The sequence below is a fragment of the Schistocerca nitens genome, chromosome 4 (assembly GCF_023898315.1).
Source record: "Schistocerca nitens isolate TAMUIC-IGC-003100 chromosome 4, iqSchNite1.1, whole genome shotgun sequence".
In the NCBI taxonomy this organism is placed as follows: domain Eukaryota; kingdom Metazoa; phylum Arthropoda; class Insecta; order Orthoptera; family Acrididae; genus Schistocerca; species Schistocerca nitens.
The window spans coordinates 20,634,638-20,661,734 of record NC_064617.1 but is presented as its reverse complement, the minus strand read 5'-3'; the positions used below and the strand labels follow the sequence as shown (position 1 = coordinate 20,661,734).

At 42.0% G+C, this 27,097-nt stretch overlaps 1 protein-coding gene across 1 annotated transcript in view; it reads right to left on the bottom strand.

Annotated features, from left to right (window-relative positions):
• Positions 1 to 27,097, bottom strand: part of LOC126251387 (F-actin-uncapping protein LRRC16A) — a 598,780-nt gene that overhangs the window by 101,825 nt on the left and 469,858 nt on the right. The window contains exons 20-21 of the mRNA XM_049951780.1: positions 25,332 to 25,507; positions 12,229 to 12,316 (exon numbers count right to left, since the gene is read on the bottom strand). Of these exons, the coding sequence (XP_049807737.1) occupies positions 12,229 to 12,316; positions 25,332 to 25,507 (264 nt within the window). The remainder of the gene's footprint in view (positions 1 to 12,228; positions 12,317 to 25,331; positions 25,508 to 27,097) is intronic.

Below are 27,097 nucleotides of genomic sequence, written 5' to 3'. Positions count from 1 at the left end.
CATGCACACATTTCTACAAAAACACTACACTTATAAAAACAACAGAAGCTCGGGAAACACTAATTATCTAATCAACAAGTTTAAAGATACGAATTTACTCAACACAGCTACACTACTCTCGTTTGACATCACACCAATATACATTCACATACCAACTAAAGAAAGAATCAAAATAATTGAAAGATAACTAAGACAGACAAATATTGTCCCACAAATACAGACACAAGAAGACTCTACTATCCTGAAAGTAATCATAGGACAAAATTTCCAACAGGAAGGACTCCCATGGGGTCACCCATAATTGGCCTGCTGACTAACATATTGCTTAATCACCTTGAAAACAAAATTTCTGAAGAAGCAATAAAACCAAAACACAACAAAGTAATACGGGGTGTGTTCAAAAAGAAACCTAACTTTTGCTGCATCAGCTTTATTGATTATTGTACAACATTTTAAGCACTGTCCCCTTTAAAATAGTCCCCTCTACTGGCAACACACCATTCCCATCATTTCTTTCAGTTTAGGAATGCCTCCTGGAACACATTTTGTGGGATGACACACGTCACATTGTCTTTTATCTCCTCTACAGCTTAGAAACAATGTTCTTTCAACATCTTTTTCAGTTTAGTAAACAGGGACAAGTCTGCTGGGGCTAGGTCCACAGAATACGGTGGATGGGGCACTGCGGGAATGTGGTGTTTTGCTAGATAGCTGCAGACAAGGAGTGACATATGAGCTAGTGCACTGTCATGATGCAACATCCAACTCTGGTTTTTCCACAATTCAGGCCTAGTCCTGTGCATTAGGATTCCCTGGTAGACTTCCTTGGTTATCATCCAACTATGTGGCACAAATTCATGACTGACGATGCTTTTGATGTCAAAACATACAACCAGCATCACCTCGACCTCTGACCGACTCATGTGCTTTTTTTGGACGAGCTGACCATTTGCCCACCCACTGCGACGGATGCATATTTGTTTCAGCATCATAGCTGTACACCCACATCTCATTGCCTGTTGTGATGTTCTTAAGAAAGTTTTCATTGTCATTAATAGAAGCAAGCAGTTCCACACACATTCCAACACAGGTCCGTTTCTGGTCTTCAGCCAACAAATGCAGTACGAATTTTGCACTGACATGATGCAACTCTTGTTTTTCACTCAAAATTTGATGGCAGGATCCTACACTGATGCCCACCTCCTCAGCAACTTCCCGAACAGTTAAACAATCATTTCCACGAATTGCAGCACGAACAATATCCACTTGGTCATCATCCGTTGATGTGGAAGGACGTCCAGGCTTGGAATCACAGACCGACATTCTGCCCTGTTGAAAACTCACAGCATTGTGTGCGACTCATACAGTCCTCTCCCATGTACTTGCCTAAGTATCTGAAATGTCTCTGTGAATGTTTTGCCAAGTTTTTAGCAGAATTTCTCTCTCTCTCTCTCTCTCTCTCTCTCTCTCTCTCTCTCTCTGTGTGTGTGTGTGTGTGTGTGTGTGTGTGTTTGTTCTTCAAGCTCCTCCACTGCACTAGTCCGACAAGCAGGCTGCGCGAGTGCTTACTTCAGCTGCTGTGGTTCGTTTGCTAATTGTCCAAATGACACAAGGCAAATGGCAGTTTGTTGTCTAAACCTGCCACTAGGTGTGCTCTCTGTTGGTTGGCACAGTATTTCAAAAGTACAGTTTCTTTTTGAACACTCCTCATATACTGGTACCACTATGTTGATGACATCAATTGCTTGATAGATGAAACACACGACAAGTTACATGACAGTTGCACACAGACATCAATACTGCTTACCCAAAAATACACTTCATCCTTGAAACTGAAAAAGACAAAAAAAAAATATTCTTAGACAATAGAAAATAAAAACCACTATCACTGACTGTCATTATACAGGAAACCTATATCAACCACTAGAGTTACCCACAGTAGGGCAAACCAACTGACAAGACTACAGGCAATGGACGAAGTGAGCTGCACGCAAGAACTAAAAATAATGAGACAGATTGCCACAGAAATCGGTTGACAAAATAAACCATAAAATATGAACACAACTGACATGGAACACACATGGGACTATCACAAACAACACACCACATCAGCAACAAACACACAAGGCACACAAGATCAAGAAACTACAAGCACTAAGAAAACATGATGCCCCCCCTCCCCCCCCCCCCAACATCTGACAACAAAATACCACACAGAATAGGAAACATCATGAGGAAACGAAGTATACATGTCGCACATAAAACAAAACACACATTTCAGAAAAGATTAAAAATACCCAACATCACCACAGATAAATTCAACAAAGCAGGTATATATTAGCCAATCTCGTCATATTTCTGGCTTCACAGCCACCATATTCAGCTACAAGTGTATTGTGGTCCTTCTCCATGACTGGCTGCTGTGTTTGGAAGTAGCGCATCAAAATGATAAACTTCTGTTACTAATAATGGAAAAGCTAAACAGTGAATATACGTGCATTTCATATAAAACCATCTCTCAATAGCAGGCTACCATTCCATTATTTCAAAAGTGTTAGTTACCAATACAATAATAACTGTTAAACAAGAATGCAGATAAAGCACTTTGGAGATCTTTGTGTTGCACCTAACCTGAATGGCAGGCAAAGTTGTTCGGCTGTCAGATGAGAGCTCAACTGGCAGTCCACCACGATTGGTACTGGTTAAGGCTTTAATTACCAATCTCTTGTTTTTAGACCCCTAATTGATAAATAGTTTGATAGTAATTACAACAAACACACATGTCAGAATTTTGTTTATTCTCTATGAAAGTGTTCAAAAATGTTTTAACAAATCAATTCAAAATTTAATTATTTATACAATAACAGTTCCTCACTAACAGTTTATTATAGCCTCAAGACAACAGACTCACAACCTATGTGCTGTTTGCTGCACAGGGGACAGCTACAGAAGACTACAGGATAGTGAACATGCATTCCACTCAGGGTGGTGGAAGCAACTAGGTGCCTCACGTCTACTACAATCTTAATACAAATGAGATCAGTGACACGTCAACTGTGGTAACATAGAAGATGTATGAAGGAAGAACAGGGTGTATACACGGAAAAGGAAAAAAAATTCCTGTATTTTTCCCAGATTTCCCGGTTGAAAATACACTTTCTCCTGGGTGAAAATACACTTTTTCTGTGTTAAGTGACAGTATACTTTTCCTCAGCACTGTAAAACTTATCAGTCCTTTGATGGTTTATGGTTTTATACACCGGCACTTTAGAAAATGAAATTCATGGGAATAAAACACATTTTGGAAAGATCTTTGATGTGCAGCAACACGTACGTTACATATTTTCGTGTTACGAAGGTATAAATTCGAGTTCCACTGAACACCGCATGTTACTTTCCGAAGCATTGAAATCGAGATTGCGATGTGCTTCTGTAAGCCAGTCACAGCTCATGTCACGTGATCTCGCCAGCTTATGACAGCATAGGACACGTGATATAGTCAGTCAATAGCAAGATCACTCTTAAGTAGCACGAACACATAAATAAGAAAAGTTAATGGTTTAAATTTATATACATATTGTTGCTACAAGAAAAGCAAAGCTTTCACATATAATATTGACCTCTAAGATTAATATGCTGCAACAGAAACTAAGTTTCCACATATAATGTTGACCTATTTGCATGTGTTACACTTAAAGATACATCACATAACTGCAGCAGTAAAATTTTTAATAATGACATAAATGTCTGATATTATGGTTTGAAATTCTTCTAGATGGTCATCCCCAAAGAGTTGATTTTTAAATGAGAGTCAAACGTTCTGTGATTTAAGAAAATCATCTTACATTCTCGCACATAGTCCATTTTCCATAAAAGGAATTTTACTTTGAAAGTAACGCTTTTCAAACCACCATTCGCAATATTTTCCCATTACCTGTTAGAAATAGGTCCGTTTGAGCAGTTGCCAGAGAGCGCCAGATAACAGGCGCCACTGCACTTGCGCAGCTACGATGATGCAGAAAGCCCGTACGTTCTTACGTGCAAAACATTGAAAGATCTTGCATTGAAACAAATCTAATGTAAACACCTGCCACGTCACACTCATCGGAGGCAATTTGTTTTAACGAGCATTGCATAGTCTTCCTAAAGCCTTTGGCACACTTTGCTGTTGGCAGACGCTTGTGTGAGCACTGTGTTTTGTTGTTGTATATTGCGCATTTCCTTTGAGACTTACGTTTTATTTTTGTTTTTTTCTCTCGTCCATGTTTTGTTGCTGAAGTATTATTTAGCAGAAGCGGGATACAGTAACATTCTTTGTTAGAGTATTGGTTCTTACCAGTCAAAATCACAAAAGTTTAACTGCAAACTAAAACAATGAAAAATTCCCGGGTTTTTCCCGGTTTTCTCCCGGATGAAAAAATTCTCAGGTTTTTCCCGGATCTCCTGGTTGTCCCGGGTCATAGACACCCTGAAGAATATTCTTGAGGGAAGGGATTTATCATACACACGTAAATCTGTCATGTTATCTCTCTCTCTCTCTCTCTCTCTCTCTCTCTCTCTCTCTCTCTCTTTCACTTGCCTTAACCTGCAAAGACTGTGATTCAGTATACACGGGACTGGAATGTAGATATTTCACAATAAGATACTCAGAACAATCAAGAGCACCAACAAGCAACAGCACACATTCCACATTTTCAGACCACCTCATCAAAAACAACCACCACACCAGTGGCACAGAAACAGACCTCCAAAGCCTGAAACACATTTATCATCTGTAGCAATTTTTAACAATAGAAGAAAATTACCACATCCAAAAGGCTATTACATGGGGCAAAAGAGTTATCAATAACCAAACAGTACTCCTAAACAAAGTATCAGATAAAAACACACATAAGAGGTGGGGAGGGGGGTGGGGGTGGTAGAGAACAAAGGGAACATATTCAAAGTTCACGGAAGTCAAATCAAAACAAAACAGCCAATAAACAACAGTTGGAAGCTCATGAGAATGAAACATTTGTGCAGTGAAATGTGTGTCCAAGTTACAACATGCCACTATGTTGTATTCACAAATGAACAGGAGAAAATGTAAGTAACTGCTTTCAAAATACAAAACATAACCCATGATTAACAAACTATACAAAATAGTTCTCCATACCTAATGTTGCGTACAACTTCTTACACAACAGTAAGGAGAGGCAGGCTACAGAGTGGTGTGACAACTATTGTTGCAGGAAAGCTGGACATGAGCAGAAACGATTAGGGAACAAGTTCACTCAGAAAACAGAAGATTTGCTTAACCTGTATTTCTCCAAGCAAATGAAGACTCATTACAAATAATGCAGCAACAGATAGAGTCCAGCTAATACAATAGCAACAAGGATGAGGGCTAAGGCACTCGGAACTGAAGCCCAAATGGTGGTGTCGGAGCAGCAAATAGGTGGAGTCCGTGTAGCATCACATAGTGAAGATACTCCAAATGCAAGTCAGCTGAGTGACTGCAGCTGGCCGTGCTATATTGTGGCAGCAGATGGCGCTAGTAGTCTAGTCCGCTGAACACGTGGCTCAGCGGACACGTGCCATTGGTTCCAACAGATCCCATACAACCGTTGTTGGCACCCGACGGAAACTTGCAATTCCATTTTCATCTGCGACACCCGTGGGGGATACTGATACATGATACCACACCTAAGCGCCCCCCCCCCCCCCCCCCCCAAGAGGTCCGCAGGTCAATCTACATACACGAAAACATGTCCGACACAGAAAAACAAACTTTTCACAGTTTTGGAACGGACATTTTAAACATTAGATTATAAACAAAAATTCAAGCAGATGATTTTCTTACATTCCTCATGTTTCCAGATGACACGGTATGGTAATTTAGATCTGTGGCTGATTTTGGTTGGCAGTCACAGGACACCTACAATGTAAAAGACAAAACGCATACACAATGATGAGCCAGAACATTGTCACTACTGACCTACTATCAATATAAACCTCTCCAGGCAATAACAGTGTCACCTGGCAAGGAATGCTTGGTGCATGTAGTATCAGTGAGAATGCTGCCCGTATGTAGATTGGGGAAGGCGCACAATCCATCTGAGTTTGACTGGGGGTAGATTGTGATGGACTGGAGGCTTATCACAAGCATTTCAGAAACCACACAACTTGTAGAGTGTTTGAGGAAAGCTGTGTTGAATGTCTTCAACTCACAGCGAAATCAAGGTGAAACCATGTCCAGATATCATGGGGTTGGGTGGCCATCCCTCATTAGAGATGTCAGGCATGTAGGCTGGGCAGACTTGTAAAATATGAGAGGCAGTGAACTGTGACAGAACTAACATCAGAGGGCAGACTACAAGTGTGTCTGAACACAGAGTGCACCGAACACTCCTAACGATAGGCCTCCACAGACTATGATATATGCACATGACAATGTTAACACCCCAACACTGGCAACTATGGCTGAAATGGGAACATAACATTAACACTGGACATTGGAACAGTGGCAGAGCATGGCATGGTCTGACAAATCCCAATACCTTTTTCATCATGGTCAATGGAAGGGTGTAAATTTGTTGCTTCCAGGGAAAAGCTCCTTCACACCTGTACTGCGGGACAGAGAAAAGCTGGCGGTGGCTCCATTATGCTCTGGGGAACATTAACATGGGGATCCAAGGGTCCAGTGGGGCTCGTGCAAGACACCATGACACTGGTTACAGGCCACATACATCGCTTCACAATGATCATGTTTCTTCATAGCAGTGGCAGTTTTCAACAAGATAATGCGCCATGTCAAAGGCCAGGAGTGTGATGGAGTGGCTCGAGGAATACAGTGGCGAGTTCCAATTGATGTACTGCCCCCCCCCCCCCCCCCCCAAGTCACCAGATCTCAAACCGATCAAACACATCATCTGGGATGTGAACGAATGTGGTGTCAGAGCTCATTGGCCCTCTCCCTAGAATTTCTGGGAATTACTTCAACTGTGTGTGCAGATGTGGTGTCAACTTCCTCCAGCAACCTAAAAAGGCCTCATTGCTTCCATGCCATGACACTTCCCAGCTGTTATCGTTGCCAATGGTGGACATACCTGCTATACGGTAGGTGGTCATAATGTTTTGTCTGATCGCTGTACAATTCAAACAACAAAATCTGATGTAACATGTTTCCTAACCTAAATATAATCTGTCACAAAAATAATAGAGAAAAAGCACACCGAGGATGCCACAACTGTGGTGAAACATTTGTGTGCTAAAATAAAATTTTTTGTTACTTGTGAAAAGATGGACCCATCCTTAATTCATTATAATGGACTGAAGGTCATTAATAACTGTTAACATCTGAAATTAATTTTTCAAAAAAGGAGACTAAAAAACATCACATGAGGTAGGAAAGACAAATTAATATGGAAAACAATATAGAAATTAACACAGGTCTATGATATACTGAATCAAGAAAAATATTATAAATGACATTTTTTTAATTATTTCTCCATTTTTCTATCTGATTTGCACTGTTAATTTTGGTTAATGGTGGCTAGTTTCAAACTCATTTCATTATTATTGAACCGTTATCTGAGTGGCTCCTAAATGATTAATGATCTGTATAATGTTTTTCTGGGCAGTTTTGAATAGCTAAAATGACTGCATACAACTACTGATCCGTCAGCCAATACAATGTCGGAAATCTCTAAATGTAAATAATGAAGAAAAAAAATATCTTGGCCAGCCAACAGCATGTTGTAATTACATACCCATTATCTTGTCCGCACCTCATGGTCTCGCAGTAGTGTTCTGCTTTCCTGAGCACGGGGTCCCAGGTTCGATTCCCGGAGGGGTCAGGGATTTTTCACTTGCCCCGAGATGACTAGGTGTTGTTGTGTCGTCATCATCATCATCATCATCATCATCATTCATCCCGATTACGGTCGGAGGAAGGCAATGGCAAACCACCTCCATTAGGAACTTGCCTAGTACGGCAGTGCGGGTCTACATCTACATCTACATTTATACTCCGCAAGCCACCCAACGGTCTGTGGCGGAGGGCACTTTACGTGCCACTGTCATTACCTCCCTTTCCTGTTCCAGTCGCGTATGGTTCAAGGGAAGAACGACTTCCAGAAAGCCTCCGTGCGTGCTCGAATCTCTCTAATTTTACATTCGTGATCTCCTCGGGAGGTATAAGTAGGGGGAAGCAATATATTTGATACCTCATCCAGAAACACACCCTCTCGAAACCTGGCGAGCAAGCTACACCACGATGCAGAGCGCCTCTCTTGCAGAGTCTGCCACTTGAGTTTGCTAAACATCTCCATAACGCTATCACGGTTACCAAATAACCCTGTGACGAAATGCGCCGCTCTTCTTTGGATCTTCTCTACCTCCTCCGTCAACCCGATCTGGTACAGATCCCACACTGATGAGCAATACTCAAGTATAGGTCGAACGAGTGTTTTGTAAGCCACCTCCTTTGTTGATGGACTACATTTTCTAAGGACTCTCCGAATGAATCTCAACCTGGCACCCGCCTTACCAACAATTAACTTTATATGATCATTCCACTTCAAATCGTTCCGCACGCATACTCCCAGATATTTTACAGAAGTAACTGCTACCAGTGTTTGTTCCGCTATCATATAATCATACGATAAAGGATCCTTCTTTCTATGTATTCGCAATACATTACATTTGTCTATGTTAAGGGTCAGTTGACACTCCCTGCACCAAGTGCCTATCCGCTGCAGATCTTCCTGCATTTCACTACAATTTTCTAATTTTCTAATGCTGCACTGTTCCCCAAATCTCTGTCAAGAAGCAAGGGACTTCATTTCCATTTTCCCATATTATCTTTGTAAGAGCACATTTAACATGTCTGAGAAGTAGAAGAATCGTATCCATCACCATCCCTGCAGTTTGGCAGCACTGTCTCCAGATGGATACGGGAACACCTGAAGTAAATTGTGGACTCTCCTCCATGCTGTACTGAGGCCATTAACAAGGTCAGAGGTGGTGTTACATGGCACTGGCTTAACGTCTCCTGGTGGAGAGTGACACGAGTTTTGTTTTGTGCGCTCACTTACACATACAGATGACAACATCTAAGGAGATGGTACACACTGTTCTCCATAAAGAGCTACATCATGAATTCACAGCATGGGGAATGACAGTGTGTAAATGTAGGACCAGTGGACATACAGATACCAGATGAAAGAATGCCAACATATGGAGCTTCACATCAATAACTGGTACATGTGATGTAATCCTTGACTTCCAGTGTGAACAGGCATCCTAAAGGTACACTGTAATTTTGGAAACTGTCATAATTTTGGAAACTGTCATAATTTTGGAAACTGTCTAGGTATCACTTGAAGACCATTATATCACCAAACAGATGTTAGGCACAGGTATGCTCTGTAATAGCATTCAGAAGTTTGTCCTACTTGATTAACATGACATGACCATATTATTTTATGGAGCTCGTTAGCTTAGAAGTTTATCTCATTCAGATAATACGCTAAATCTGGAGGGTACTCAAGGTAAAATGTCACAGAGCTTAATGGTTTTCTGCAAATTCGTAAATAAAGACTACTCACATTAGTATGGAGCTAACTGTCATGGTGTATTAGGGCGCGACTATTTTTTATTTTAGATGTGCTTCCTCCTGCTGCAACAATTTTCAGCTTACTTGATCAACTCGGCAGTGCGTGAGATGTTTACTACAGATGTCTTCTTGTGAACAGCTGAATGGGGAAAACATCAAAGGTCCTGCATAGCCTCATAGTGAATGACTAGCTCCCTACCTAGAAAGCAAGCACCACTAACTGAATGTATTTGGTCCATACTCAAATTTACAGCATTGGTCTCATTTTTTTTTTTTTCTGTACAGAACATTTTCAGATGGAGCACAGGAGTACGTTTGTAGCTGCCACCAAAATAACTGATTCTGATGAAATGCGTTCTCATCATATGGAAACAATTGAAGATTGGTGGTGGGGTTGGAAGACCAGGCAAGGATTGTGTGCTAAAACACTAAACAGCCAAGGAACTGGTACACCTGCCTCGTATCGTGTAGGGCCCCCACGAGCATGCTAAAGTGCAACAACATGACGTGGCATGGACTCAACTGATGTCTGAAGTAGTTCTGGAGGGAACTAACACCATGAATTCTGCAAGGCTGTCCATAAATCCATAACAGTATGAAGGAATGGAGATCTCTTCTGAAGAGTATGTTGCACGGCATCCCAGATATGCTAGTTAACGTTCACATCTGGTGAGTTTGGTGGCCAGAAGATGTGTTTAAACTCAAGACAATGTTCCTGGTGCCACTCTGTAGCAATTCTGGATGAGCGATGTGTCACACTGTCCTCCTATAATTTCACTAGTCTATCAGAATGCACAATGGACATGAATGGATACAGTTGATGAGACAGGATGCTTACATAAGTGTCACCTGTCAGAATCGTATCTAGACGTATTAGGGATCCCATATCACTCCAATTGCACATGCCCCACACCATTACAGAGCCTCCACCAGCTTGAACAGTCCCCTGCTGACATGCAGGATCCGTGAATTCATGAGGTCCATCTGTTCGATACAATTTGAAATGAGGCTCGTTTGACCAGGCGAGATGTTTCCAGTCAACAGTCCAATGTCAGTGTTGATGGACCCTGGCGAGGCATAACGCTTTGTGTCATGCAGTCATCAAATGATTCACACGCTGACACTTGTTGATGGCCCAGCACTGAAATCTGTAACAATTTGCAGAAGAGTCTAAATTCTGTCATGTTGAACAGTTCTCTTCAGTTTTCATTGGCCCTGTTCTTGAGGATTTTTCTCCAACCACAGTGATGTCAGAGATTTGATGTTTTACTGGATTCCTGATATTCATGGTACCTTCGTGAAGTTGTCGTATGGAAAATGCCCATTTCATCACTATCTCAGAGATACTGTGTCCCAACGCTCGTGCACCGAATATAACACCATGTTCAAACTCACTTAAGTCCATGATAACTTGCCATTCTAGCAGCAATAACCAATCTAACCTCTGGCAGACACTTGTTTCCTTGTATAGGCGTTACCGATGGCAGTGCTGTATTCTACCTGTTTACATATCCCTGTACTTGAATACACATGCCTATACCAGTTTCTTTGCTGCTTCAGTGTATGTCATAACAAACAGTCCGCTATTCTGTGCTATCTAGTACCTCTTGTATTGAGTCATATTTCATTAGGTATCTCACAGTCAATTGGTCCTTGCATCCTCAGAAATGGCGAGGAAAATGTAAACATTCATTGTGCCAACTATAGACTTCCTTTAAGCAGACTCCATATAACTCAGTGTTATTGTAACATAGCAAGGGAACAAGAAAGACTGCTGCTGCTCTTCCTCCTCCTCCTCCTCCTACTACATTTTCACAAAAATGGAATTTATGGCCACAAAATACATCGAAATAGAAAATTTAATTACAGTATAAGGCACAATAAACAGAGTCAATCACTTTAAATACTTGGGAAAAATCATCGAACCCACTGGAACAGAAAGATTAGCCCAAACAGCACGTGAAGTCAAAATACGAAAAGCGTATGGGAAAATTACATACTCTACAACAAAAGGTGCATGAATATCAAAACAAAAAATAGATATTATATGACTGTCATCAAACCCAAAGGGATCGTGACTACATCGGAAAAGTTGAAAGGAAAATCATTCGCAAAATCCTGTGTCCAAAGGTCACAGACAAAGAATAGAGACTGCATTCAAACACAACAACAGAAAAATATTCCAACATTGAAACACTTATGCAAATGACGACTGAAGTTCTATGGACCCATCATGAGAGCGGATGACAACAGGTTAACACAGAAAATTCTAATGTACTCACAGAAACTAAAAGCGACAACACTTTGGATCAAACAAGTTCAAACAGATCTCAAAAATGCCAACATCACATCCGCAGACATCGCACAATGAAAAACCTTCAGACAGAAGATCCACTGCTGGGTGGTTACACCAGAAGAAAAACCCAAAAGATCTACAGGAAAATGGATGTACAAGTATCAAGCTAAACATAGCGAGAGGATGAATCAAATTCTGGAAGGGTACGAAAAATGGCAACCGCAGATCGTAGTTCACTTTGTGTGATACTCTATGCATCTAACCAATTTAAATAAATAACTAATACAAAATCTCTATTTGGATTTTGTAAGGACTACTTAGTATACTGTCTCACCAGTGCTTTGTAACTCCTCGACAGTGATTCTATGACTTCATCTGTAATGCGGTCTGACACACGGGCAGCCACAGCCAAATTCAATTCACTGGAAGAAAAAAAATGGTTTAAGAGAAGCCATATTAAAATAACTTAGCACACAAGAGAATGGTACGTGTCTTTCAGTAGCTTAGTGCATACATCATGTCAGCAATATCACAATGAAATGTTTCAATTATGCTTCACAAATCTTTCTTAATAGTATCAATCAAATATGGACAGGGTAATAAAAAATTTACACCAGAGCAGACAATTCCTTGGAATATTTGAAGGCCAAACTAATAATCTATAATACTCCATCCTTTGCACCTTACTGTTTCAGTGGTTTGGCAGCACTTTAGTGGCATACAAGAGAAGAACTATTTATATGCAATGCTTTTTATAGCTCACATTTTAGCTATGTGGTAAATAGTTTGTTTTTGTAGTATGTAGGACAGTAAACATAGCCAATTACACAGGTTAAATTACTTCAAATGAGAGAAGTATAGAATAAAAAATGAAATAAAAGAGTTCCTTTAAATACAATAATGGAAAATACAGGACATATTTATATATGTATATAAATAAGAAGACAGTTACTGCTCACTAAATGAGACAAGCACAAAAAAGGCAAACATGATGTTATACACACACACACACACACACACACACACACACACACACACACACACACACACACAAAATCTGCCACTGTTCTCTTCTGAACCTAACACTTGACTGAAATACGTGGTGAGCCTTGATGCGATGGGTGGTGTAGAAATGAATGGGGCGATAATGAGGAGGGGAGGAATGGGATGGATAGGGGCTACAAAAGATTGTGCTGAACTGGAGTAAGTAGCTAAACGCGGGTGGAGATTGAGAGTTGGGAATGTGAGGAGGAACATGGAGAAAAAGTGAGAGAGGCAAACACTGGGGGAAGCATACAGAACATGGAAAATAAACAGGTGACAGGAATGACTTCAAGGAGAAAGTTGTGGTGGAACAAAAAGAGAGATACAGGGAACACGAGCCAGTTTGAGGACAACAGGGTGGAAACAGGAAGTTGAGAGACAGATATCAGAGGGAGAATAGGAACAAGAGACATTTTTCAAGTACAGCTTTCACCAACACAATTCAGAAGACCTGTGATGGTGGGGAAAATTCAAATGGTACATGATGAGAAATGGCCATTGTATTGAGCAACATTCTCAATCAAGAATGTGACCATTTATGTGAGGGAACAGTCATAACAACATAGAAGTCTCTGTAGTGACTGCAGGAAAGCTAATGTATAATGTGTCTGTTTATACATATGGCACTGCTTTTGAAGGAGTATGAAATGCCAGTGTCTAGGTTATAAGCTACTAGTTCAATTACTTGCTTATGAACAGGGTTGACTCAGGCCCATCTTTTACTCAATAATTACTACATTCTTCCACTAACATAGAAGGTAGAAGTAAGTCTTTGCTAAACAGTCTCACAACAATCTGTTGAAAAGTGTCATAGTTTCTTACTGATCAAGTTCAGTTCGTCTATGACTGCATACAAAACAACAAACATAGATTAAGTGCAAGGTATGACAGGTCATCACACTATTTTATCAGTCAGCGGGTATGTTAGCACTATAACATCACATAGATACAAAGACCCCCCCCCCCCATGAACCATGGACCTTACCATTGGTGGGGAGGCTTGCGTGCCTCAGCGATACAGATAGCCGTACCGTAGGTGCAACCACAACAGAGGGGTATCTGTTGAGAGGCCAGACAAACGTGTGGTTCCTGAAGAGGGGCAGCAGCCTTTTCAGTAGTTGCAGGGGCAACAGTCTGGATGACTGATCTGGCCTTGTAACACTAAACAAAACGGCCTTGCTGTGCTGGTACTGCGAACGGCTGAAAGCAAGGGCAAACTACGGCCGTAAACTTCCCGAGGGCATGCAGCTTTATTGTATGGTTAAATGACGATGGCGTCCTCTTGGGTAAAATATTCCGGAGGTAAAATAGTCCCCCATCTGGATCTCCGAACGGTGACTACTCAAGAGGACGTCGTTATCAGGAGAAAGAAAACTGGCGTTCTATGGATCGGAGCGTGGAATGTCAGATCCCTTAATCGGGCAGGTAGGTTAGAAAATTTAAAAAGGGAAATGGATAGGTTAAAGTTAGATATAGTGGGAATTAGTGAAGTTCGGTGGCAGGAAGAACAAGACTTCTGGTCAGGTGAATACAGGGTTATAAATACAAAATCAAAAAGGGGTAATGCATGAGTATGTTTAATAATGAATAGGAAAATAGGTATGCGGATAAGATACTACAAACAGCATAGTGAATGCAGTATTGTGGCCAAGATAGATATGAAGCCCACACCTACCACAGTAGCACAAGTTTATATGCCTACTAGCTCAGCAGATGACGAAGAAATTGAAGATATGTATGATGAAATAAAAGAAATTATTCAGATAGTGAAGGGAGATGAAAATTTAATAGTCATGGGTGACTGGAATTCGTCAGTAGGAAAAGAGAGAGAAGGAAACGTAGTAGGTGAATATGGATTGGGGGTAAGAAACGAAAGAGGAAGCCGCCTGGTAGAATTTTGCACAGAGCACAACCTAATCATAGCTAACACTTGGTTCGAGAATCATAAAAGAAGATCGTATGCATGGAAGAAGCCTGGAGATACAAACAGGTTTCAGATAGATTATATAATGGTAAGACAGAGATTTAGGAACCAGGTTTTAAATTGTAGGACATTTCCAGGGGCAGATGTGGACTCTGACCACAATCTATTGGTTATGAACTGTAGATTAAAACAGAAGAAACTGCAAAAAGGTGGGAATTTAAGGAGATGGGACCTGGATAAATTGAAAGAACCAAAGGTTGTACAGAGTTGCAGGGAGAGCATAAGGGAACAATTCACAGGAACGGGGGAAAGAAATACAGTAGAAGAAGAATGGGTAGCTTTGAGGGATGAAGTGGTGAAGGCAGCAGAGGATCAAGTACGTAAAAGGACGAGGGCTAGTAGAAATCCTTGGGTAACAGAAGAAATATTGAATTTAATTGATGAAAGGAGAAAATAAATAAAAATGCAATAAATGAAGCAGGCAAAAAGGAATACAAACGTCTCAAAAATGGGATCGACAGGAAGTGCAAAATGGCTAAGCAGGGATGGCTAGAGGATAAATGTAAAGATGTAGAGGCTTACTCACTAGGGGTAAGATAGATACTGCCTGCAGGAAAATTAAAGAGACCTTTGGAGAAAAGAGAACCACTTGTATGAATATCAAGAGCTCAGATGGCAACCCAGTTCTAAGCAAAGAAGGGAAGGCAGAAAGGTGGAAGGAGTATATAGAGGGTCTATACAAGGGCGATGTACTTGACAATATTCTGGAAATGGAAGAGGATGTAGATGAAGATGAAATGGGAGATACGATACTGCGTGAAGAGTTTGACAGAGCACTGAAAGACCTGAGTCGAAACAAGGCCCCGGGAGTATACAACATTCCATTAGAACTACTGACGGCCTTGGGAGAGCCAGTCCTGACAAAACTCTTCCATCTGGTGAGCAAGATGTACGAGACAGGCGAAATACCCTCAGACTTCAAGAAGAATATAATAATTCCAATCCCAAAGAAAGCAGGTGTTGACAGATGTGAAAATTACCGAACAATCAGTTTAATAAGCCACAGCTGCAAAATACTAACACGAATTCTTTACAGACGAATGGAAAAACTAGTAGAAGCCGACCTTGGGGAAGATCAGTTTGGATTCCGTAGAAATACTGGAACACGTGAGGCAATACTGACCTTACGACTTATCTTAGAAGAAAGATTAAGGAAAGGCAAACCTACGTTCCTAGCATTTCTAGACTTAGAGAAAGCTTTTGACAATGTTAACTGGAATACTCTATTTCAAATTCTGAAGGTGGCAGGGGTAAAATACAGGGAGCGAAAAGCTATTTACAATTTGTACAGAAACCAGATGGCAGTTATAAGAGTCGAGGGACATCAAAGGGAAGCAGTGGTTGGGAAGGGAGTGAGACAGGGTTGTAGCCTCTCCCCGATGTTATTCAATCTCTATATCGAGTAAGCAGTGAAGGAAACAAAAGAAAAATTTGGAGTAGGTATTATAATCCATGGAGAACAAATAAAAACTTTGAGGTTCACCGATGACATTGTAATTCTGTCAGACAGCAATGGACTTGGAAGAGCAGTTGAACGGAATGGACAGTGTCTTGAGTGGAGGATATGAGATGAACATCAACAAAAGCAAAACAAGGATAATGGAATGTAGTCAAATTAAGTTGGGTGATGCTGAGGGAATTAGATTAGGAAATGAGACACTTAAAGTAGTAAAGGAGTTTTGCTATTTGGGGAGCAAAATAATTGATGATGGTCGAAGTAGAGAGGATATAAAGTGTAGACTGGCAATGGCAAGGAAAGTGTTTCTGAAGAAGAGAAATTCGTTAACATCGAGTATAAATTTAAGTGTCAGGAAGTTGTTCCTGAAAGTATTTGTATGGAGTGTACCCATGTATGGAAGTGAAACATGGGCAATAAATAGTTTGGACAAGAAGAGAATAGAAGCTTTCGAAATGTGGTGCTACAGAAGAATGCTGAAGATTAGATGGGTAGATCACATAACTAATGAGGAAGTATTGAATAGGATTGTGGAGAAGAGAAGTTTGTGGCACAACTTGACTAGAAGAAGGGATCGGTTGGTAGGACATATTCTGAGGCATCAAGGGATCACGAATTTAGTACTGAATGGCAGCGTGGAGGGTAAAAATCGTAGAGGGAGACCAAGAGATGAATACACTAAGCAGATTCAGAAGGATGTAGGTTGCAGTAGGTACTGGGAGATGAAGAAGCTTGCACAGGACAGAGTAGCATGGAGAGCTGCATCAAACCAGTCTCAGGACTGAAGACCACAACAACAACAACAGATACAAAGTTAAGTTATACAGTTCTCAGACTGAGAACACTTTGTTTGTAATGTATATCCCTTTTAGATCAATGAACTTTAAATACAGTTAGTTTTGTAATTACTGGAATGCACAGTCTGTCATAGTATCTAGACAGTATACCATAAAGTTCTCGCAGCAAATAAATAAAAAACGTTTCCGTAAACAGTCTGCATGTTACAAAAAAAGACTTCAAATCCCTCATTTTTCAATTACCATAACACCTTTCTGGGCAGGCAGACAGAATTTATTTTCACTTCCTTCTAAGATATTTACTCATCCAATTGATCCAAACAACTTGCGTAGCAGAGGCTATCAGTTTTTGTGTCACCCTTTGTGAGGTAATAACACTTTCCACAACATGGTTTGGAGCAGTGTCACTGGTCTCTGCGCATAGTTAGATTGTGTATCATTTCTGGTTGCAGAGGGTAGATACACATCCAATCGACATAATACATCTTGGGAAAAAAATCAGTTGGGCTATTTTTGGAACTGTCCAAATACTGGCAAGAAATCTGTTTTCAAATTTGCTATTGTTAAGCATTCAACATACACTGTACACACTGTAACCACACCTTATCATAACTTGCATAAAATGCAACAATTGCCAAATCAGAAATGCAATTGCAAAATTTTTCTAATTGTGTATTTATTGTAAGGCTTGTGCCCTCTTTCCTGCAATAGGGAACTACGGCTAATGCTGTTTCAGTAAATGATGAGATTGGCAATCTTACTTTTGTTTATTCAAATTCATCAAATCAAGCAAGTTAATCATCTTATTCACTCTCGCTTACTTCAAACAATGGGTTTAGTTCAAAAAGGATTCTCAATCAAATTAGCCACCAAGTCCAATTCTTATAATGTTCTCAGTGCTAACTTTGATTAATAAATTAACCTTCATAAAGAAGCCAGTATTCTTGCAAATTTACTACAAATCACTAGACTGTTCTTGGCACATAAAAAATAATTAACTAAAATAATTTCTGCCCATTAATTACCACCATAGTGTGCGTAGTTGATAAATGTCCACTGTCAGGATTGGTTGGTTGGGAATTGTGGGAGGACACCAAACAGTGAGATCATCGGTCCCATAAGTTATAATGGTGGAAATCAAGGGAGGAACAACACTAACAGCACAGTTCAGTCATAGGGAAGGCATAACATGCAAACAAAGAGGGAAAAGGGACATCAGGGCAGTAGGACGAGGAAAGTGCAGGAGGGGGATGGATGGAAACATGGAGACAGGGGTGTCCCAGAAACGGTACGCGCGGTGGGGCACCAGGACTGCCACTGACCCGTCCCGACAGCCACACTATACCCTACCATTATCACTATACAACGAGGACAACACTAGGGGAAGAAGACACGAGAGAAGAGGAAATAAAACAGCACCACAAACTAGACAAAATGTAGGCAAAAGGGGGAAGAACCTGGCCAGTGTGGAGGGAAAGTCGAGGCCTCTACAATCACTGCCTATACTAACTGAGGGATGCAAATTCCAGAGGAAAATTCAACAGTTTGTACCTGAAAGTACAAACCACTATCACGAAGAAAACAAAGGACACACGTTAACCAAGCAAGGGCCATTCGCTAACACCCGAGACAAGGGAGGTGGGAGGGCATATTTAGTACAAAGGGCCAAAAGGCGGGGGCAGTCCAGCAAAATATGGACCACTATGAGCAGAGCACAACAACTACCACAAGGTGGGGGGAGGGGGGGGGGGGGCAGTGGCAGGTGGCTTACTGTAGAGTATAAACCACGGGTCAACCTAGTATTGCCAATATAAAGAGGATGTTATATTTCTGCCAGGAGAGGCAGAGGGAAGAACGCCACATCGTGTGAGTCTCCTGGGTGGTGCGAAGTTTATTAGACATATGATCAGGAAATTCATTACCCGGAATCCATGGATGGTCAAGAATCTGAAAGAAGTCGATTGAAAAAACAGCAGCACCAAGATCAGCGACGAAGTCACGGATGGCACAGATCAAGGGATGGCAGAAAAAATATAGCAATAGCCTGAAGGCCACTCATTGGGTCTATACATAACAGAATTTGGGGATGGGAGATGAGTGGTTCGTGAGAGAACATGGGGAGGAGTAAACATAGGGGAGACGGAAGTCCGAAGTGCAGGCAGCAGGTGGTCAATGACCCTATGTTGTGAAAAGAATAGAATAGGAGGGATGAGCAGGGAAAGAGTGGGATAGTGATGGCATAGAAAATCAGGAGCTGGGAATGGTGAATCTAAAGAGAAGGGATTCCAGCATCAACCAGAGGACGATCTACAGGGCTAGCGAGAAAGACACTGGTGGATAAACAGATAACATGAAAGTGAACCGGGCCCAACAGGAGCAGCGTGGAAGGAGCAGCACAACTACAGTCCACACGAGAACTAATGCTTGGTAAAGGTACAGACGGGTCGAATGATCAGTGCCCCAAGAAGTGTGGACAAGGAAATGAAGAACACTGCATTTACACAAACAATCAACCTTCAGACGGGGCAACCAAGTAAGCTTGTTGTCAAAAATAAGACCCAATAAATGGAACTGGGGGACCCCCGTCCAGGAGGTAGAGCTCTGGATCAGGACGGGCCATAGTATGCCGACAGAAATGCACCAACCTTGACTTAAGGGGAGAGAACTGAAAGCTGTGCGAGTGTGTCCATGTGGAAGCACGCCAGATAGCACCTTTTGACTGTCATTCCGCAGAGGCCATTGAGTGGTAGCTAGCCCGAATATAGCACTCATCCAAGTACAGAGCAGGGGTGACCCACACTCCAGCAGAGGCCGCACGTCCACTAATAGCGGGGTTGAGAAGACTTAGAAAGGAGCTGACAACAGTGCCAACCCAGAATCTAAATGACAGGAACTGGTGGACAAAGAAGAATGTGACGGTGCCAAACTGTGCCATAGGCCTTACGAAGATTGAACGAAACTGGGACAAGATGTTAGGACTCACGGATCCAACTGAGCCAAGGAGCCACCATCTGCTGTAGTAACTCGCAGGGGACACTTGTCAGACTGATGGGCCAGTAACTAGCAAGGGACAACAGATCCTGGCTGGGCTTAAGGACAGGAACCATGGTACTGTCTCTCCACTGAGAGGGGAAAATCACTTGACACCAAATACAATTAAACACCTGGAGGAGATGCTGGTGTTGTGGAGGACTGAGATGCTGACACAGCTGGTTACAGATGGAATGAGGGCAAGGAACTGAATAGTGGGAAGAAGAGAGGGCCAGAAGAAGCTCGCATTCAGTAAAAGGTTCATTGTAAGATTCCATCTGAAAAGTGTGAAATATAAGCCGATAGCTTCAGCCGGCCGTTTTTGGAGGAGGAAGGCAGCTGGGTAGGGGGCTGATGCTGTTGCAAAATGGATTTTGAGGTGTCACTTACGATGTCGCAAGGTGTGAGACAATTACGAATAGCAGTGGTAACGACCATGTTCCACCACAGAGCTGGCCGATAGCAAACGAGGACTGTCAAGCGGGGAACGGAAATGCTAGTGGTGCTGATTATCTTACTGGACAGATCACAGACAATTTCATCAATACCAGCTTACAAAGAATGCAGAAACACAATCTGGGACATATATAGAGGCCAATCAGCACAACGGAAAGCCCAGCGGGGTAGCCCGGTCAGCAGAAGGCGGGAAGGAAACGAGAGAATCACTATCGCAGAGGTCATTGTGGGGTGACCTGTGTGAGAGAGGAAGAAGGGGGGGGGGGGGGGGGGGGGGGGGGAAGAGAGTGAAAGATCGATGGCAGAAAAAGTGCCATAGGTGGCACTAAAATGAGTAGGGAAACCGTCAATAACAAGTCAAAGGTCACGGTACACTAGGAATTGGCCAACGAGGAGCTCCCGACTAGATGAGGAAGCACTGCCCCACAAATAGTGACGGGCACTAAAACGTATAATGACGTGGAACGGAGAGGGGAGTTTGCCGAAGGAGGGCAGTTAGGACAGCAGATGTGGGTCGCAAACTGCGATAGAGATTGTAGACTGGACTGCAGAGTCCAAGTGGATCTGAATGGCAACCGCTTCCAAAATGGTGTATGAAGTGGGATCTATCTAATAACAATATCCATAAGGACTAATGTGCAGACAACACTGGAAGCCCTCAGAGGGCTGACCCAGTTCCGACAGAAAGCACGGAACCCACGAAGGGTCAGTGAATGAGCATTAGTAATATGAGATTCCTGGAGAACAACACAAGCTGCCAAACAAAAGGCAATAAGGAATTGCAACTCAGTTCCATCGACTAATCGTGGAGTGGGTATCCGAATGGGAGGCAAAACAGGCTGGAGTGAATAATGCCAGCGGACCATTCATCACTGCTGACGGCGTTGTGACATCCATAAAAAAGATGTCAGATTCAGGTTGCGAGGGGGGAGGTGCCATCTCCGGGGGCACCAGGGGGCCTCGTCCTAGTACTTATGTTCCTCCTCCTTTTCTTTCACAGGTTAAGGAGGGCAGGGCAGAGAAGGAGAGTAGGCTTCCGGAAGATCCGGAATAAAAAGAGAGTCGGCGACCTCGGGGTGCGCCGACTACGCTTCCCTCGGCTGAGCTGCGGTAGCAGGAATTCCGTGGGCCGGGCAGCGGGAGTGGCACCCGGAGGGGAGAGGAAGAGAACTGCAGGGAAGGGGGAGAAGAGACAGAGGAGGGCTGTGGTAAAGAAGAGGGAGGAGGGAGAAAGGTTGTAACAGAGGCAAAATTATAAGTCACTGATGCAGGATGAAGTCAAGTGAGTCTCAGTGTGAGACAAATGATCCTTTTATCTTCTTTTCTTTCTTATAAGGTGGGCAATCTGGTGACCATAGAGAGTGATAGTTGTGACAATTAACATACAGGATAGTGGGACACATTGGCTGCCCTCGTGGAGTGGGTGTCCACAGTCACCACACAGAGGTCCACCGTACAACGGTAAGACACGTCTGAAATCAAAGTCCCAAAAGCATCGCACGGGCAGCGGGACGTAAGGCTTCATGTCACATTAACTGACACAAAACCTTGACCTTCTCTGGGAGCGTCGTAACCCTCTCGAAAGCCAGAATAAAGGTACCAGTACAGGTACAGTTGACCTTATGGCCTTCCTGCACAGACCGAGCAAAATGAAAGTCTCTTCAGATGGGCCCGGAGATCCTCATCAGTTGGAAGGATGAGGTCCCTATGAAACATGACTCCCTGAGCCATATTCGAAGGAGGTGAGGTGTAATGGACACCAGAACATCCCCAAAATGATCGTAAGGACAAAGAGATGCAGATTGGACAGCAGAAGTAGTTTTTATCAGTAGGAAACCTGAGCACATCTTACTGAGAGACCCCACTTTGCCGAACTTGTCTTTGATATTTTCCACACACACACACACACACACACACACACACACACAGTGTTTCACACCAAGCTGGCAAGCCTGGCCCTCCTGCCAGGGTGTAGCCAGGCAAGAGAAAGCCACGCAGTCTTAAGCAGCAGCATTTAAGGATGGGTTACCACTTGATGAGACGGCCATAGGGGAATGGTTATATTTTTGGAGCTTGATATACTTTATGCACAAAGCATCTGCCCTGATACCACCCACTCCAATCAGGAGCTGCACCCATAGATGCCAGCCAGCCACAGCAAGGCCGAGGGCCATCTGGTATGGCAGCCATTTCCGGGCATTATAATGCTCCAAAATGACAAGCAACCACTCCTAGGCATATGAGGTAACCCCCCCTAAAAAAAAGGAACTATTTTTGTAAAAGCCATATATTTTCAAATTATATATGAAACTATCTTATCCCCTTCAAAATACTCTCCATTACAACTAATATAATTGTCCCATCGGTGCTTTCACTGTCCTAAACATTTTTTAATGTCATCTTTCAATATCGCTGACAGCTTTTCCCTTTTTTTTCCCCTTGACTTCTTCAATGTTGTCAAATCAGTGTCCTTTTATGTCCCTTTTCATGCTTGGAGAAAGTTACAAGGAGCCAGGTCAGGCGAGTAAAGTGCTCGGGGCAGTGGAACCGTGCCATTTTTAGCCAAAAACTGTCTAATGGATATGGCTGTGTGTACAGGTGCATTGTCTTGGTGGAAGAACCAGTCTCCTGCCTGCCACAATTGGAGTCGTTTATGACTAACACTGTTGCAGAATCTTCCTAAAACTTCAAAATAAAAGGTTTTATTGGCGGTATGACCTGAGGGAACAAACTCTGAATGAACTATGCCCTTGGTATCAAAAAAGCAAATCAGCATTGTTTTGATGTTTGATTTGACTTGACCACTTTTTTTTTTACTGGTCAATGACGACGTCTTCCACTGGCTTGACTGTTGCTTTGGTTTTAGGTTGTAACCACAGCACCTTGAGTCTTCACTAGTAATGATCTTAGACAGGTAATCAGGATCAGTTTCGAGCTGTTGTTTCAAAGCACGACATGTTTCAACTCGATGTTCCTTTTGAATGTCAGTCAGAACATGAGGAACAAACTTGGCAGTGACTCTTTTCATTCTCAAATCTTCTGTTGATGTTAAGTACACTGAGCTCCACGATTACCCACTAATCTCTGACTGTTGTTCAACTGTCTGTTGGCGGTCTGTGAGCTTAAGTTCTCAAATTTTTTCAATATTTTTGTCAATTCGGGCAGCTGATAGATATTCAGAATGAGGTCTGTAATCAATCGACAAGTCGCTATTTATAAATCGAGCAAACCAATCGTAGATTTGAGATTTTCGCACAGCATCATCTTGGTAAGCTGTTTGCAACATTAAAACAGTTTCAGCAACATTTTTACTGAGTAGAAAACAAAATTTCACAAACTTGCCATTATAAAAAATGAAACAAGAACAAAACAGCACTAGCAAAAACAATCACTGCAGATGAACAGAACAAGCCAGATCGACAACACAGATGGCACTGTACTGGCAATGAATTGTGCTACACAAGCCTAATGGCAGAAATGTGTACTACTGTGTACATTGCCCATGGCAATGTTATTCTGTTTTTCTTTTTGGGTACCCCCTCGTACATGCGGAGTCAACAGCTCAGGCATCAGAAGTGTGATACTGGTGTTGACATGGGGTTCTGCCAGATGGGTACGTAACAGCCGCACCACAGGGAGTTCTTACCCAAATGGTTCACACCAATTAGAGAAAATTTGGAAGTGGAGATAAAACCCCAATAGCAGACCAAAAATGCCAAACAGGAAGGATGACAGAGAAAAGGCGAGGGGAACAAAACCACAAGGAATACAGAAACCAGATGCATAGCCAGGTCAACATAAGGAAGAACACTGAGAGAGGGAAGGATGGGGACAGAGGGGGAGGAGTGAGGACAGGGAGGTAGAGGTACAGGGATGGGCTCGTAGCCCCGGAAGGAAGATTGGGCGCCATGTCTAAACTCACGAAAGAACCGTGGGCCCTCTGGGAAGACCTATCATCAGGAAAGTCCACTCTCGAACTCTCCCTTGACACTATCTTAAACCCTAGCAAAGTACCACACATACTGTTGAGGATTATCAGTAGTCAGCATGCAGTGCAGCTGTCTACAATGTATGAGAAAAGCAATGATATTTTCGCCACAAAGGTGAGTGATAACACTACCCTTACACCAATTAACACAAAACTATCTAAAGCTTAATTCTTCATAAAAAGTGAGTAGCACTCTCTCTTCCAATATGGGTGTGGTGCCAGAAAATTTGTACATATGTAATGGCTGACCTTTGCTGATATTTCTTCATTATCATTTGATATACAGTAATATCTCGATCAGTAGGAAAATTACATTTCCTGAATAACATAAAATAACTAACAGCAAAACACACAATATTTCCAAACTGTATGGTATTTAGAAACCTGGAAGTCTGCCTCTGGATACTGTCCCTCGAACACATCCTTCAATTATTGAACTGCCCAGAGGTAGACTCATACAGTCCTGTGTCCTTTACCTGTGTCTTCAATCATTTCACTCCCCCCACCGCCCAATCCCTGCAACAGCTACTCTCATACCTTCTACTTACAATGGGTCAATGAAAACATCTACCGGAAAAGGTTCAATGTTTTCTCTGAGCGAAAGCATCAAAGTAAACATACAACTGAAATCTTACTTAAATGTTCAACTTTTCCTATCAACAAGATATATTCAGTAACTTACTTGATTCTGTTAACAATTTCTGTGCCAGCACGCTCAACAACACAAGAGTGCACAAAATCTGAAGAAAGACGATTTTTTTCTCTGCACAATTTCAGAATTTCTGCACGTACATGTTCATCAGACAGAACATGTGGGCACTGTTCTTGTGCGCATTTCATCATGCTCTCCAAAGAATTCTGAAAACAAAAGAATCTCACATTATTTCTTGCAATTTTTCTCTTTCTTGCAAGTCAAAAAATAAATAAATAATTAGCACTTAATTTGTGGAGTTCTTTACAATAATGTTACAGCACACAGATACAAAATGAAAATGTAACTGGTTAAATCTTTCTGAACAAAAACTGGCTGGAAGTATCAAAGTCAAAGGTAACAAAGATACAACATAAAAGTTCTAATAAAAAGAATTTAATTTTATACCCTTCAGTCACAACATTTAGTGTTTTATTCATTAAAAATGCATTTCAGACTCTGTCGGTTCATCATCAGCTGTAATTCGTCTTAATACATGCTTTATTTTTTTCTCTTGAATGAGGGGAAATGCAATTCCTGCCACGAAAAGGTTTGATGTTAGGTTACAAATTTCGCAAGTCAAGTGCAAAAAATATATGTGATATAGTGGAAAAGAACTTACCACGTAATCCAAGAAAAGCGTTTTTAACGTTTTAGCACCAGCACCAGCAAACGATGGAGAAAAAAAAGTATGTTGGTGCTAAAACGTTAAAAACACTTTTCTTGGATTATTTGGTAAGTTTACACTGTTCATCTTTTCCACTACTTACAAAATTCCAAGAATATGCATTTCACCTCATTCAAGAGAAAAAATAAAGCATGTACTAAGACGAATTACACCTGATAATAGATCCACAATGTCCGAAATGCATCACGTACTGAATAAAACACGAAAAGTTGTGACTGAAGGCATTTTTTAATTCATACCTCGAGTGTAATAAAATAGAGTTTAGCTTTGTCGTTCAACAGCCATTATAAATCTTCAAAACTGCACAAAAGCCAATGGAGGGTGTGGGTGCAGTGGGTTAGTGGAGGTCGAAACCAGGAGGATTAAGGGAATAAAGGATGTGTTGCTAGTATCAGTCCCATCTACATAGTTCAGAAAATCTGGTGTGTTATGAAGCAGCCATTAAAATCCAGCACGTTGCACTCAGCAGTGCATTCTGCCACTGGGCGGTCAACTCTGGTCTTGGCCACAGTTCGGTTGTGTTCATTCATTTGGGTTGACGGTTGATGGAAATTCTCGCTAAAATGCTGTGCAGAAATTGCATCAGAACTGGTATAAAATACGGCTGCCTTCACAAGTGGCCCCGCCTGTGATGGGACTGGAGTATGACGTGCTGTGTTGGTGAATCGGACAGGCCTTGTACCTGGGACTTTCACATGTGGCAAGGAGTATGGACTGTGTGTGTGGCAAAGGGATGGACTAGGATGTTGTGCAGGTTGGGTGGGTGGGTGGTAGATACCACTTTAGGAAGGTTGGGAAGGATTGAGTGTAGGACATCCCTCACCTCCACAAATGATGATAGATATTGTAAGCCCTGGTGAAAGGTAATGTTCAGTTGTTCCAGTTTGGCATGATATTGGGTGATAAAAGAGGAGGGAGTGGTTCTCTTTTGCAGCTGGTTCTTGGGGATGGTGGGAGTATTAGAGGTATGTGAGGGTATGCATGTGAAATCTGTTTACAGACTGTTTGTGGGACAGTGCCCAACTGTGAAAGTCACGGAAAGAAATTCAGCAAAAGAAATTCTCATCAC